The sequence below is a fragment of the Rhea americana genome, unplaced genomic scaffold (genome assembly GCF_003343005.1).
Source record: "Rhea americana isolate MKP2758 unplaced genomic scaffold, rheAme1 scaffold_6, whole genome shotgun sequence".
Lineage (NCBI taxonomy): Eukaryota > Metazoa > Chordata > Aves > Rheiformes > Rheidae > Rhea > Rhea americana.
In genome coordinates, this window is record NW_028186756.1 from 1,674,187 (window position 1) to 1,690,119 (window position 15,933).

At 33.9% G+C, this 15,933-nt stretch overlaps 2 protein-coding genes across 2 annotated transcripts in view; both read left to right on the forward strand.

Annotated features, from left to right (window-relative positions):
* The window catches only part of LOC146587330 (ras-related protein Rab-39B-like), a 266,005-nt gene that overhangs the window by 166,328 nt on the left and 83,744 nt on the right, over positions 1-15,933 (forward strand). The gene's annotated exons all lie outside the window — the stretch shown is intronic.
* The window catches only part of SMARCA1 (SNF2 related chromatin remodeling ATPase 1), a 33,104-nt gene that overhangs the window by 15,953 nt on the left and 1,218 nt on the right, over positions 1-15,933 (forward strand). The window contains exons 15-23 of the mRNA XM_085319693.1: positions 577-725; positions 1,452-1,571; positions 2,396-2,506; positions 2,705-2,818; positions 8,223-8,345; positions 9,837-9,969; positions 10,945-11,063; positions 11,284-11,496; positions 15,474-15,584. Of these exons, the coding sequence (XP_085175819.1) occupies positions 577-725; positions 1,452-1,571; positions 2,396-2,506; positions 2,705-2,818; positions 8,223-8,345; positions 9,837-9,969; positions 10,945-11,063; positions 11,284-11,496; positions 15,474-15,584 (1,193 nt within the window). The remainder of the gene's footprint in view (positions 1-576; positions 726-1,451; positions 1,572-2,395; positions 2,507-2,704; positions 2,819-8,222; positions 8,346-9,836; positions 9,970-10,944; positions 11,064-11,283; positions 11,497-15,473; positions 15,585-15,933) is intronic.

Below are 15,933 nucleotides of genomic sequence, written 5' to 3' on the forward strand. Positions count from 1 at the left end.
ATTTTCAAGCTGAGATCTGTGCAAGTTGTGAATGACATAACAGTTTGCGTTTCCAGTGGGATGGGTTACTGAAAGGATGGTGTTCAAAATGGTCTGTGAAGAGATGAGACAGGATGAGTGAAATGTTGGGGGGAAAAATGATAATTTTGGGCAAAGTGAAAGTATTCAGAGATTTGATTTGAAATCAGCAGAGTTAGGTGTTCATTTTCTTAATGAAGAGCTTCTTAATGTTTATTCCAGAATACTTGGTTGTTTCTTGTGTCAAAATAAATTTCTTGTTTAAAAAAATCAGCTAAATTTACAAGAATAAGATCTAAAACATAAAATCTGAATTATCTGAAAGTGAAACAGAATCTTTGTTTTGGCTTGATACAAAGTTAGTCTCCCCTGCAAAGATCCCCATATCTCCCCAATTTCTATTTACGTTCAGCACGAGTGAAATTTAGAGGTTTTTTTCTACATGGTTCTGTTTTCTTTCTTTCTTCCGCTGCCAGTGAACTGAAAAAAATCCACTATTTGCATGGGCCTGCTAGAATTTTTATATTACAGATTTCAACATATTTCTTCTAATTTTAGGAAGGCTCATAGACCAACAGTCTAACAAACTGGCAAAGGATGAAATGTTGCAAATGATCCGACATGGAGCCACACATGTCTTTGCTTCAAAAGACAGTGAGCTGACAGAAGAAGATATAACCACTATTTTGGAAAGAGGTGAAAAGAAGGTGAGAGAACAATTCTGTATTAAATTTGAAATATACATCATATTTTTTATATATATATATATATATATATATATATATAAATAAATATTTTGTATGCTAGAAAAGAAGGGGAGGGCAAGAATAATTAAATCTGATAATTTGGTAAATCTGTTTGCTTACACCCAACTGCTGGTAAATATTTTACTGTTGGTAAATATTTTAAAGGCTATGAAAGCTTAAGAAGTGAAAGAAGTGAATTGTGATAACTTTCAGTAGTTCAAACTGTGGAAAAAACGGGCACGTTATCTTCAACATTGTTTATTTCATGGGATAGGCTTTTAGAAAGATACGAATTTTATGCCAGCAGTTCTAATAGACAAACAGCCTTTATGGAGCTGCAATAGGAAATAGGTAGCTCTGTGAAAAAATGAACTACCCTTTCAGCTCCTAAGTGTTGGGCATAAATTTCAGTTAAATTCAAAAGTTAAATCATAGAGATGTACAGGATGTATGTTAAATTGTATAAGGCTACATCACAGCATAATAAACTTGGTCTAATGGAAGGTCTTAGAATCAGATTGTTCAGTGTTGAAAAGCACTGTGGACTTCTTTCCTATTTAACATGGAAAATGTAAGTAGAAGATTGAAGCAGAAGAAGGAAAGGAGAATGTTTTAATGATGAAAGCTGTTTTTGCAGGAAATACTGAATATCTTGTGTGATTCTAAATATAATTTTCTGTATTCTAGACAGCTGAAATGAATGAACGATTGCAAAAAATGGGAGAGAGCTCCTTAAGAAATTTCACTATGGACACGGAAATGAGCTTGTATAACTTCGAAGGTGAAGATTATAGAGAAAAACAAAAGGTAATTTTTCTCATAAACCAAAGTCTTTAAGACTTGACTTTAGAGGCTCAAGTCCAAAGGCCATGGCAAAAATGTTACAGCATAAAGGTTATGCTAAAGAAGTAGAAGGCTACTGCCTGTAGAAACTCTCGTTTGTTAACTGCAGTACATTCTCCAAAGCAATTACCTTTTATGATTAGATTGTTCTCTATATGGCTGACTGTTGCTCCATATCTATTTTTACCCAAATTTCTTAAAAATCTTGAAGAAACATTTAAAGAAACAAAATATTCAATGAGAATAAAGTATGTGTGTATATATAAATACCTATTTTTTTTTTCTTGCAAATAACTTTTTAAAACAAACCAGCTAAATACAGGATGGTCTTGAAATGCTTTAGTAAGTTTTAGATTAATTCACTGCTGTCTAATAGATTTTTTTTGTCAATATGGTAGTGTCTGTGTAAGTTATTCATTGTGATATTTGGAGAGGTAATTTTTTCACCATAGCAGCCTACAGGATTTGGAGACTAAGTCCCTGTCTTTCAATGGGATTTATGTGGACAGAATCACCACCTCACTAAGATGCCTGAAGTTCATAGGTTACCATAAGTGGGGGGGACTACCCATGACACTGCAAGATCACAGCCTTCCCTTCCTGCTGTATGATCTCTTTTATGTGTCTGAACGTGTACTGTAATCTGCATTTCTAGCTTATTCTTAAGTTTTGTTGTACTGTTCATGTTGATGAGTGGAGCAAAAGATTTGCAATAAAAATATCCTTTCTGTTCAGGTGTCAATAGTGTACTGCTATTTTAATGTATTTTTCTTCCGTTTTGTATATAGCTGAGCATGATGGAATGGATAGAGCCTCCAAAACGAGAACGCAAAGCTAATTATGCAGTGGATGCTTATTTTAGAGAAGCCTTGCGTGTTAGTGAACCAAAAGTTCCAAAGGTAAAAAGCTGGGGAATTTTATTCCCCCAGAATTTATTTTTTTTTTCTCTTTTCCTCTTCCTTGTTGCATCCTCTACTCTTACCCTATACTTGTAATAAAACTAATGTGTTCTGTAGAGCAATACATTGCCAATAGTGCTGAAATATGGCAGTTTAAGTGTACAGAAATAATATTAATATACCTGTGTATTTTTGAAGGCTCCACGACCTCCGAAACAACCAAATATTCAGGATTTCCAATTTTTTCCACCAAGATTATTTGAACTTCTGGAAAAAGAAATTCTGTATTATCGTAAGACTATAGGATATAAGGTAATACTACTTTTTTTTCAGATTAGTGATATATATTTGTATTCTRTGTAGATCTACTTCAATCTCAACAGCAGCTAATTTAAAGAAGTAGATGAAAATATGTCTGAATTCATTCTGGTTTTATCTTTTGCAAAGTGTTTTCCTATTTTGAAGAAAAACTACTTAAAACGTCATTCCACACTGTGCAACACAGTCACCTGTAATTTCTTCCTTTATTTAGAATTTTATGTGCGAGTAGCTTCATGCATCTTATGTAGTGAGTATCTAACAATAATATTGGAAAAAGTGAAGACAGTTCCAATACTTCATATACTTATCTTTTCTTTTTTTAAGTGATATGTGGGCTAAGGTGAGAAAATCAGTCTTGACTAATGTAAAATCACCTTCTAAAGTATGAATTGTTTCACGATAGTGTTCATGTTTCTTGCACAGAAATTATCTTTAGTTAATACTGAAGTTGACTTAGTGTTGGGATGATGATAAGCATAGTAACTTCAATTTTTCTTGCATTTCTGGGGACTGTAGAATGTATAAAGATGTGGAGAAGAGACTGAATATATTATTATTAAGGAAAGGAAAACAAACAACAGATATATACTTTCTCCCCTCCCCTCCCCTCCCCTCCCCCCCTTCACCTGCTATACTTTAGCTGCCTTCCCCTGCTTGATATTACTGGGCAGTTGGTAAACAAATGTTTTGTTTTGATGTTGATTTTCATTACTGATGCCAATGTTTGGGACTGCTCAGATGGGACTCCTACTTCCAGACATGTAACTTCATAAAAAACCCAACAACAAGTCTGGTAATAGGTTGCAGCAAGAAGAAAATACTTTTTATAAAACAAGTTGGAGAACATGAACTGTCATAGAAAGCAATAGATAGGAAATAGGCATTATGAAAGAGTAGAATTAATATTAGGAGACTTTTTAAAAAAGTAAGCAGAAGGTGCTTAAAATCTAGTTGGAAGCTGAAAGACTTTGAGAATGGCAGGATAGATAAGAATTGAAGTATAATTAGCTCAGGGAAAGAAATTCTTCAATTAATTCTTTAACAATAAGGATGAAAGATTGCTGATCTTGCCCACATATGTGTGTGAAATGGGAGGTGGAGGATGTGAAATGGGGATATTAGTTAAACTTAGATAAAAGAATGTTTAGAGAGACTGAATGTGTTTGAATCAAGAGGACTGAATGAAATTCATTAAAGCTCTAAATGAAGGAAAGTTACTGTCGTTGCTGCTCATCGTTTTTGAGAACTGAGGGAAGTTCAGGTAAGGATTATAAAAAGAGAAATGTAAAAATTCTGAAGACAGATGTAAATGAGGAAAATACATGAAGACTGCTATATGACTGAAAATAGTGTAACAGAATTTAATTAATGCAAAGTTTTTAAAAGTTTGCAGTAGCTAGCCACCTGGAAGATAGTAACATTCTTAATATGTTTTTAGAAAGGAGAGAATAATAGAAGTTTGAAAATAAACTGAACTGAAAGAATATACATAGTTCAGATAATTACATCCACAAAGTCTAATGCAAAGATCAGAAAACTAGCTAACAGTGGTCTGGGAATGGTAAAATAAGTAGTGATAAAAGAAATGCTACTGACAAAACTGCAAACTACAGAGTTTTAACTTAGGATGATCCTCACAGTTGTAACAAATCAGTGCTTCTATTAACCTTTTTAGTATATAAGCATCTTTCAATGTATTTTAAATGAAAATAGTTTTTATTTGTTTTAATTCTCCGTAGCTAAATATATAARAACATTCATAAAAGGCTGTCATTTCTCCAGATTTCATAGCATTATGGTTGGAAAAAAAGAAAGGGGCTAAACAATAGAATTACTAATAAGTAGAATTATTTGCCGTGATAGAAGGAAGACAAGTTGTCATTGTAGCTTGATATAGTAGGGAATGGCCTCCTAGAAGAAAACGATTAAACGTCAGTGAAAATAAGTAAGTTTAGGCCTTTATGCCGCTTTTAGCGGCAGGATTTTTTGAACAGTTCTGAGAAAAGAAAGAAAATTCCCAACATGCAGTATGCTATTATGCRTATGTATGCACGGTGTGGACTATCTTACTGGATTTTTTTTTGCTTTCATATTATTTAATACAAAACTTTGTGTTATTAAATGAAATGAAAGATCATGTTTTTGTACTGCTGACATACTTAGCACTGTGCGATGAAGTAAAATAACTAGCTAAGTCTGTCTCAGTATATGTGTCTGAAATGAAAATATCTTATGTGCTCTTTCAGTTTCCTCTCTTTTTTGAATAATGAATTGGTGCACATAATTCACTGGTTGTGGAGCGTGAATGTCCATTTATCTTTCTACTTGGAGTAACTACTGAGATCACAATTAAAATAAATGTACTCTCTCTTGTGTGTGAACATGCAGAAATTAGCAAAATAATTCCTAGGGTAATTTCAGATTCTACTTTAACATATTTTTAAGATGATGATGATAGACAAGACAGATAAATTTTGCTATACTTGCAGCCTAGCTGTGGCTACAACTTGAGGCATCTGAAACTGTGTAAAAATAAAACCTCAACATAGAACAGTTATTTGAAGTATGAGTACTGTCATGGAGATGACAATATTTCAGCTGTTTTGGTGGGAGTGGCCTTATATAGTGGTAAATAGGAGACTCAAATAAAAATGTATTTTGGGGATACTATATATTGTTAAAATGGGGTGTGGCTACCCATCAAAATAGGGAGAAAAAGTTAGAGGAGAATTTAAGGAGTGAAAACTCTATATGGTCAGGCCTAAACTATTGAAAATATGATCCCATTTTTAACTCTAAAAGAGACATACTACCTGCCTGCTAGGAGACATTCAGGTTTAGTAGTGTCAGGAACTAACGTAGGAAAAAAAATCATAGTACCCGTTTTCCGGGTATACCAGAACAAAGAACTTTGTCAGCAGAGGCATGTTTTGAAGATCTGTAAGGTAATTCCTTTATTTTCTGTCTATAACATCTTTTGAGGGGAAGAGTGGATGTAGATTTTTCCTAGGCTTTAAAGTCTGAATTGACACAATTTGAAAACATTGTCTTCTCTCTGGATTTTGAACTGAATTGTCGTTTGATAGAAGGGAGACTTYAGAGCTACAGGACATCTTTTTAGAGCACGAGATGATTTGTGCTATTTTAATAATTTCAAACTTCAGAATATATTTAGAGAAGTTGTTGACTACAAGAGTGTTTGATCACAGAGGCATTTGTAGCTAAAAATTTCTAATCAAATAGATAAATGTAACATATTTAATTTAAGACAAATTTGAGCCTTTAAAATTTATTGATTTTTCTGTGAGATGTGAATGTACTATTTTACTAAATTTCTCTGGTAGACAATTTGGAATCTTAAATGACAAGTACCTGTTTTCAGCTATGAAATATAGTGAAGAACTCATTTTGTAATAGTTTATGAATATATAAGAAAGTAATAAAGACTTGAATTCATCTTTTTTGGCAGCGTAGCATTGTAGGTGACTAATTTTGTGTGACCCGACATGTGGTTATTTCTCCCGTTTTGTCTGCTATCATGTTTAATTTGGCACTCCATATTTCTTTGGAAAAGCTACTAAAATTTCAACCAAAAATATGAACTGAAAAGTACCTTCTTTATACAGTGCAATAACTTTTGAAGTGATAGTATTTATAGAGGAGAAAATAGTTTCWTATATAGTTTCAGATTTTACTTTTTACTGCCTCAGAACAAAACTTCAGGAAGTAATTTGAATGCCTGAATATTGTGCTTCAGTTCTGTTAACTAAATCCATTGGATTAGATGAATCTAACATGATTCTTGTTATCTTACAAATGTAATATGCTGCTTACTGGTGGTGAACATGATCGTTAAATGTCTGCTGCTTAGAAAGTATAAAAAAGTATAGAAAGTATAACTTTTCATTTCAAGAGAGTTCATTTTTTAAAAATGAGGACTACCTCAAAAACAGTATCAAARGATTTAGAGACCAAACTTTTATATATCATAGTGTTAATGTAAACCACTGAAAACAAGAACGTTTCTTAGCTAGATCTTAACCGTAGTTCTTGCCTTCCTCGTGCCTTGGTGCTGCAGAAACATGCACTGCCTGCAGAGTCTGTAGCAAATGCTGGGTTTTGTGAGGGAAGTCCAGATGTGTTTCACAGCTGGTGCAACTTTCGCACCCTAGCAGTGGGTGATGTAGCTGCTCGAGGGATGGGGGGGCACCTCTGCCCGAGAGAGATGTTTGACCTTACTTCCAAATCAGCTGCCTGACGTGTGGAAGAGGATAATTTCTATGACCTTTTGGTCTGTTTTGAGTGTTGTCTGCAACCACGTTTGTGTGCCTCGGGGCTACTTCTGCTGGCAGCTGGGGTTCAGAGTCTGATCTCGAGGCAGGCTCCTGTGGCTGCCAGGCTCGTGGGCATCTCRCGCTTCTCCCCGTGTGCAGCTGTGCAGTGTGCTGAGCAATGCACACCTTAAAGGTTGCAAATACTAAATTGATGTCAGGACATGCAAAATGTTGCTAGATCTGGTTTACTATATTTAATATCACAGTCTGGCCTTTAAATAGGCAGYGTGCATTGCTTTATAGAAGATCTAGCAGACCTCAGTATTTCACCTTAGTTATGTCCAAGAGATTATAATTTCTTTTTTATAAGAGAGCAGATCCTTAGCTGTTAAAAAGTGTCACTGAAATCAGTGAAGTATGATGGCTTAAGCTAGGTGGGGATCTGCCCCTCTCACAATGTCCTTACCTTGTTTGATTTAGTGGTGGGTACAGGACRTAATAATGACGACAGACATAATATTTGAAAAAAATCTAGCCCTGTTTTTTGGGTGTGAAAATTTAAGCAATAAGATTCAAATCTCTAGAAAATGTATTTGGTAATTGTTGGGGAAAATTGCTCTGTTCACAGTAGAAAAGATAATTGTAACAATCAGTGTTTGCTTTACTACTTAATAGTTTGAAAATGTATTTTACCAGATATATTCTACATTATTTTTCAGTTAAGTTTCTTAGAGAAAAAGTGAATAGGACCCTTTTGTTACTTACTGAAGCTAAACATTACACWTAAAAGCTTGTCAGACAAGAGCAAATGAGCTCAGCTGAGTCACTTAGTATTTGATACATCACCTTGTCTAAAAGGGTAGTTTCAATTTTGCAGTTATTTTGTAGTTATTTTAAATATTTTCATTAGRCTTTGTTTCTTCAGGGTAGTTAAGGTGTGAAGTGTGGTGGGTTTTTTTTGTTTGTTTTTATAACAACACATACTTTGTGGATGTGGACTGTGCCAGTCCGGTCAGTTTTAACATATGTTTATAAWTTTTAAAGCAAGATTTATAGGAGAGTGTCTGTTTCCTAACATTGTTGCACTACTACTTATCTGTACCCCCTGCTGCTGAWTTTAGGTTCCCAGGAATCCTGACCTTCCAAATGCAGCTCAGGTGCAAAAGGAAGAGCAAAAGAAGATTGATGAATCTATGCCTCTGACTCCTGAAGAAACCGAGGAGAAAGAAAAGCTTCTAACRCAGGTAAAATGATGAAAAGAGCTGAGGTGTATCAGTGTATGTTTCTACTAGTGTGGAATATAAATCCACAGTACTAATGATAACTGTTCAGGAAAGCTACATGGATATTTCAGAAGTAACAAAGTGCACAAATGCAAGATGAAATTATTTTGTCTTGTCTTTGTTCTGAGGGAGCTGTCCTGTTCTCAGACGAGTTTCCATTTCAATTAACTACCACTTTGTTGAATGTTTGCATCAATTCCAAAGCCAAGACTTGTCTAGCGGATACACTGCTCAACAATGCAGAAATTCAGTCAGTGGCATGTGCCACTCAGATGTGCATCTGCTTTGCAGGTGTGTTTTTTTAATCAAAAGTAGTTTAAATCAGAGAGCACAAGCCTATATCAACCCATTTYATTTATACAGGTATGGAAGACATCATATCACGTCCATTAATCTTGTCCCAGTTCTGTTATTGGGCAYGCTACTGGTACTGAATTCAGCTATTTTCCTGAATTTTTGGACAGTTATTGTACTGTTTTGGCTTATTAAGAGTTACTTAATAGGAGAAAGTGTGTTTTTTAAGTAGCAGACTTTTTTGATTGAGAAAGTTTTTCTATAAAGGAATTAGGCTTATTGCACCTTGAAGAAATTTGCAAGGCTACTCTTTGTTAATCCCTTATTTATAGTAGGGGAAATATTAAGTATGCATGTCCGTACTGCTGTTAATGATTAAAAAGAAATATTTGTGTTGTGGATGTTAGATTTCTTGTAAAACACCATCCAAWTGTGGACTGAGCTTATTCAGTTGGAGAACTGATAGGCTTCCCTGTAAATATATTTCTCTGATGAAAGAAACTCAGTTCATGACAAATTACTACTCAGGCATTTGTTTATTTTTGATGTTTTCTCCTTTTTCTATCCTTAAACTGTAATTTCTCATTCTTGGATGATGTTTTCATGCATTGCATCTCATTTAACTGTTGTTCACTTTTGGGTTCATTTCTTCAGTACATAACGTTTTCTGTTTGACRGTGCTATGGAGGTTCCATTTGACTGCATCTACTCAGACTAAAGACTATTTCTTGAAGTACTTGTACTTTCATCCAAGTGTGTGTGTGTTTTGTTCAAGGTTTATAAATACTCTAAATAATTTACATTATTTGTTGCTTTTGTCTGCTGAAGTGTGACTTAAATATAGTAACCTGTCATTAAGCTTGTTTCTTTGGAGAAGTACCACTTCAAAGATTTAAAGAAAGAAAATACAGTAAAAAGCTCATACTAATGCATGAGGAGTCATGCACAAAAATAACTCCTCAGACTTGTTATGACTTGGTAATAAATCCTCAATAATAGAAGTTTATGGAAATCCTGAAGACTATCAACCRTTGTAATTATGTAACACTGTACAGAAGCATTAGCAGTGGGAGGAAATGATACATACTTAAGAAAAAAATTTGGCAATTGTTTTCCCTTCTACGAAGCGGTGACTTTGTGATCTCTGGCTGCTTACAGGGTTTTACAAACTGGAACAAAAGAGATTTTAACCAGTTTATTAAAGCTAATGAGAAATACGGACGTGATGATATAGACAATATTGCTCGTGAAGTGGAGGGAAAGTCGCCTGAGGAGGTCATTGAGTATTCAGGTTTGTAGATATTTTGAAGTGTATCTCTTAAAATTGTGGTATCTCCATCATTTTTACTATGATTTCTTTTAGAATTACTAGATACACAATTTGGAAGTGTATTTGAAGATTTTTTTTAAAAAAATCTGATTTCTTTTAGAAGATTTGGTTCTGTTGAAAAGGTTAACTTTGCAGCATCTTTTTCTCTTTTAGTGAAAATTTAGAACATGGCATAGTTAATTTGTGTTTGACACTGTGGTCTTTTGGAATCATGAGGTTGCCTCAAAGTAGCAACATACTTATGTTAAATACAGGCTTCTAGCTGGTACTCTGTACCTTTTTGTCTTTGGTATTTCTACAATATTTATGATTTTGATTTGTTCAGAATTCTTTCTATTCCATCCATTCCATTCTATTTAGATTTAAATTTCTAAACTATTAGAATTTTTACGCTGTAGTGTTCTACTTGTCACTTAAAAAAGAGCAACTGCACTAGAGTTCACTGCAATTTGCTGAATTTATTTTGGGTTGATTAAAAGATGTCACYCAAGAAGCCACAAATTATTAGTTTTTATACTTAGTGCCTATTGACCTTAAAAAGACAGCTAGCAAAAGCTGAAATATGAGTATTTTGTGAGACATGGGTTAATGCTGCTACTGGGCTACAGGTTCTAACTATTTTCACCATTGTTAAGACAAGCTTTCCTTAAAAGTAATTTTTTCCGGAGTTGTATCTGATACCATTAAATTAATTATGTTGGACTTGAACTTTGTTACARTTGTTACTGAACTTTTACTTCTAGTTAACTTTTAAAGACATTGAATAAAAGTCTGAGCAAGTTTGTTTTTTGGCTCCTGCAGTAAACCAGAGAGTATTAGCAAATCTTTAAGATTTAATGGAACCACAAACTGCATTCCTGTTTTGATGAAGAGTGGTTTAACAGTGAAGAGTAAAGGAAATGATTTTATTTTACAAGCTGTGTTTTCCTTTTTTAGCTGTTTTCTGGGAACGTTGTAATGAACTGCAGGACATTGAAAGGATTATGGCTCAAATTGAACGAGGAGAAGCAAGAATTCAACGGAGGATCAGTATCAAGAAAGCACTTGATGCCAAAGTAATCTTTTTTCTTTCCTGTCCTGTCCTTCAGCTGACTTCTTCCTCTGCCTATAGTTACAGTTAGATCCATCTTTTGGATCCCTTCAGAAAGGGAATAGTTGGGTGGGAATATTACTGAAATATGGTAGCCATATAAAAAGGTAGTCTACACTAATGTGTAATAAATCCTTGATGTAATGTGGTCTATCTGATAGTCTGTATTCTTGTTTTGCATTCAGATTGCAAGGTATAAAGCACCTTTTCATCAGCTGCGTATTCAGTATGGAACAAACAAAGGAAAAAATTACACAGAAGAAGAAGACAGATTTTTGATATGCATGTTACACAAGATGGGCTTTGACAAAGAAAATGTATATGAGGAACTAAGGCAGTGTGTGCGCAATGCTCCTCAGTTCAGATTTGACTGGTTTATCAAATCTAGAACTGCAATGGTAGGTATCAGTTAGTTACGGCTAAATCATTGTATGATATATCTTTTCTCCTTTTTAAGCACCAGTATATAAAATCTGGATGTGTGCCAAGTCATGTGTGGACTCTAGGAAACAAATTCTGAAAAGAAATCTGGTGTTCATTTTCATTTCCTAATTCTTGCTAGAATAAACTTTTCCCTCAGTACAGGAAACAATATAATACTGCTGAAATATAATACTATGTAACCCAAAGAAATTAATGTAGATTAATAGAGAAATAATGTAGTCTGTTTCAGCTATATTTTTCTCTTTCTGGAGTGCAGAGCCATTTTATTTGAATTTAGACATTAAGTGAGAAGTGTCAATACTAGCAGAAACTTCGGTGGCTGCAAATAGTAAGATATGTAGGTGCCAACCTGAGGATGTGAGACTGTTAGCTCAGCTCTGGAATCTTTGCTCCAGTATCCCCTGGTTCAACTCTTTTTTTTTTTCTGAGTAAAACTTGCAAGTCTGTGCGCTTTGTATTAAGGACAAACACATGTGAACAGACACAGAAACATGCATGGTACATGCCCATATTTATATGGGGAAAATATAGGAAATAAGTTATTCCTCACTTGGAATGAGTGTGAGCTGGAACAACTTTTTTTGGTCTGTTTGAACACAAAATGCTCCTGGGGATAGCTGATACAAAAGAATGGAGCACGTTGTCCCTTGTGCAACTGTCCTAGATTTTCCCCCTTGCCTTATAAGCAAATTGCTAGTTAACTGCTACATTGTGRTCAGGTAACTTAAATGCCATTTAGTATCCAACCTGGATTTTTTTTCAATAGGTTAGTCTAGTAGCTGCAGAACCATCGTTCATTATTCTTCATTCCCTTGTTCATTCACAAACCTCAGGATTTGTTTATAAAATATTCTGAGTGCTTGTATAAAGAATAAATAATACATAAGATAAAATATTTAGAATGTTTATTTGAACAGGTGGGAATATTTTGCTTTTCCCAGTGTTATTTATGATTATGCAGTATGATTTCTACTTCATATTCCAGCAATTGAAGTATTTCTGGATAGTCCATCAGCTACCTTAATTAATAAGAGTTACATGTTTTATGTGCTAAAATGTCTATTTGAAGAAATACTGGGTTATAAAACTATGACCCTRAAGAGAGAGAACTCCACTATTTAATCTATGACTAAGTTACTTTTAAACTGTCTATGGAGGAATCCATTTAAGTAAACCATAAAAATGGATAATAGAAATTAAAAACATACATGAATGTTTATATTTAGGTCAGAAGTAAAGTTAAATCTTGTATTCTTACTATCTGGTTCTTGCAAATCCTTGAGTTCATTAAAAAGGTAGTTTGAAAATTCAAAGTATAGATAATGGATAAAGTAATCTTTTATTTCTAATACATGTTACGTTTTCTTAATTGTTTTAAAATGTCATGATATGATTAGGTAGTTTATAAATGCCAATAAGGTATGTATTTTATGCATAAAAGTATCCTGACATTTGTGGAAGTATTAATTTCTGTGTGAGTCCATTTTGCACTAGCTTTATAATATCTTTTCTGGAGAAACTTGCTGAAAAGTTGTCTAATGCTAAGAATAGCTGAACTAAGTATAAATACAAATCTTTATAAAGGTACATAATATGTTTAGTGGAAGTGGATAAAAACCCCTTCTTAGAGCACTTAAATCACATATGATCTCAAATTACTGTTTATCGCATTCAGACTTGTATCAAACATCATAGAAAGGGTAGCTTAAATTGTGAAAGAGACTTACTATCAAGCTCTTCAAAAAAAAAAAACTGTTTTGCTAACCACTAGATGTCCCTTGAACTCCATATAAATAGCTAGTTTATCTTCCATCTTATCCATTTTTCTCCTTCTGAAGATTTCTTAAAAAAAAAATTAGATTTCATTTCTTTATTCCAAAAACAGATCGTTTAGCCTAAAATGTAACTTTTCAAAGAAATTGAGAGCACTTAAAATTGTATTTTTTTTTATACTGGGCACAGAGRTGTATTTAAGTTTTAGCTATTATTGTTTTATTTCTGTTCATGTCGGARGAATGCATGGTATCATGGCAGTATTGAATTATGTATTTGTTTTCTGAAACCATAGTTTACTGTATTCTCTTTACCTTTCTGCAAACTCTATACTAGTCTAAGAGAAATGACTCCTTTGTAAATACAAGAATGTACATGCCTGTCTGCCAGCTTCAGACTGAGTATTTCTTTCACTCTCAAGTCAGCTTCTCTGCTTTCAGGCATGCAAAAGGTGATGGTTCAGTGCTCCCGTCTTATTTATTGCAGTACTAGTCTTTATAGCTATGAAGTGGGGAGCAAACTATGTCTTATCTCTTTCCATCCTAAAGAGAGAACTGAAGGAAACTCAGCTCTAAAGGTGCAAGGCATTTTAAACTAARTGTATTTTTATAGTACTAAAATTAGATGAATTAGTCCATACTGAAGTTTCAGTAGTTCAAGACAGAATTTATTATGCAGATTCTTACTCTCTATGATAGTGAGTGTAGCAGAAGCCTACATGCATGTTGGATTTTCCTGTTTACTGTTTCTGGGATTCTCCTGAGAAAATTGTTATCGCGAGTCCTCTGTCCACRGCATGTTGTGTTGGAGTAGTAGTCCATCTGGATAGTCTAGGGATGAGCCTGTATGCTTTATTGTAATACATACATATATTAATGCAAATATTTTTCTCCGGGAAATAAGGCAGTCTTTCTTAGTGCCTTCATTCGTGAGCCCCATTTGTAGAAGAATCTGCAAAAACCATAAAGCTTAAGGAACATGGTTAGACTTGAGAGCATTAACTTCTTAAAGATGAGTCATATGCTTGAMTGCATCATTTTCTATCATATAACATGATGGCTGAGGCAATATGGAGATTACAGATGCTGAGAAAATGTGAACTAATTTCTGGGCGAAAAGGTCACTGATTCACTTCCCTGCAAATTTACCAGTTGTAGGCTAAGATTTATGCTACTAGGTAATTCTAGAGTAGCTTGGGGTTAAAGGAAAAAAAAATCAATGACTGCAATAGATAGAATACTCTTTTCTATCCCTCTCCTTCAGAAGAAAGCTCCTTCCTTGAGTTGGAAGGAAAAGTAYGCAGAATCTCTGTTCTTAATATACATAAACTCAATGAATCATAATGAGTGGTACTATATATTGATCAGAATTTTTTTTGAGATAGGATAACAAGGCAACCTCYAGGCAAGTGGTTGTTATTAACCAAGCAAATAGTTATTATTAACTGCAATACAAATAATGTTATGCTTGTATTGGAATTTTTTTAATCCATACATGACACTTCTGTAATTTAAAGCTTGATTGCTTTCAGATGACTAGGAAATCTTATTGCTAAAAAACATTTATGGCCTACAATGCTTTTGGTGKTTTTTTTTTWWTWWTTWWTTTTTTTTATCTGAAAATGCAACAGAGAGTTCAAGGTTTAAGATCGGATAGATTTTTGCCAATTTGGAGTCCTACAGTGTCTTACGCCATCACCAAATCTGTGTACCTAGTAAAATGTTGCTTAAGATAGCATTGATTCCTTTTCTCCCTGCTTTAAAGATGTATCCAAAGATGACTTTTCCTAAAATCTAGTATAGTGTTCTGAGAGGTGGTATATTATGTGCTTCATCTAAACATGATGAAAGATCTTTTGGGGTGTAAGTTTGGCATACAGTCTTGAAAATACCTTGTCAGGAAGTTGAAATATTTCACTGAAGATTGTATTTCTCTCTGGTTAGAGAAATGCTTAAACTAAGGTGTTTTTAAACATTGTAAAGGAAGAGGTACAATAACAAAGTTAATCTTATTAGTATATGGATGTTGAACACTATTTTTTTGGCGGGGGAAAGGAAAGTATTTTGAAATCCAGGATCTTCAAATGTGTTCATCTTAATAAAAAGAGTACATATGATTTATTCTTTACCTGAGAATTTGATGTTTTCTATTTCCATAGGAGTTTCAGAGACGCTGCAATACTCTCATATCATTAATTGAAAAAGAAAATATGGAAATTGAGGAAAAAGAAAGAGCTGAGAAGAAGAAGAGAGGAGCAAAAGTTCCAGCAGTATGTTTGCAGCACTTACTTTCCTTTCAGTGGGGCAGAATTTTGTTTAAATGAAAATTAAGAAGATTTTAGCCACTGGTTTAGTACAAGCCATTAGTTGAGAGGTTAAACTGAAATGTTTAGATTGTAGGTAGGAATTCCTGAATTTGTAGGATTTTAGGGCCTATTTATTTATTTATTTGAGAGTAGAGGTTTTTATGTAAGTGCTACTGAAAGACTCTACTTGCAAAAACGTTGTTCTACCTGGATGTTTCTATGATATGTTGGATATGTCTTTAATTTAATATCAGATTGTTATTCCTCTGCTGTATAGTTGTCTCTAGAGGAAGAAATGATAAGTGTTGCTTWT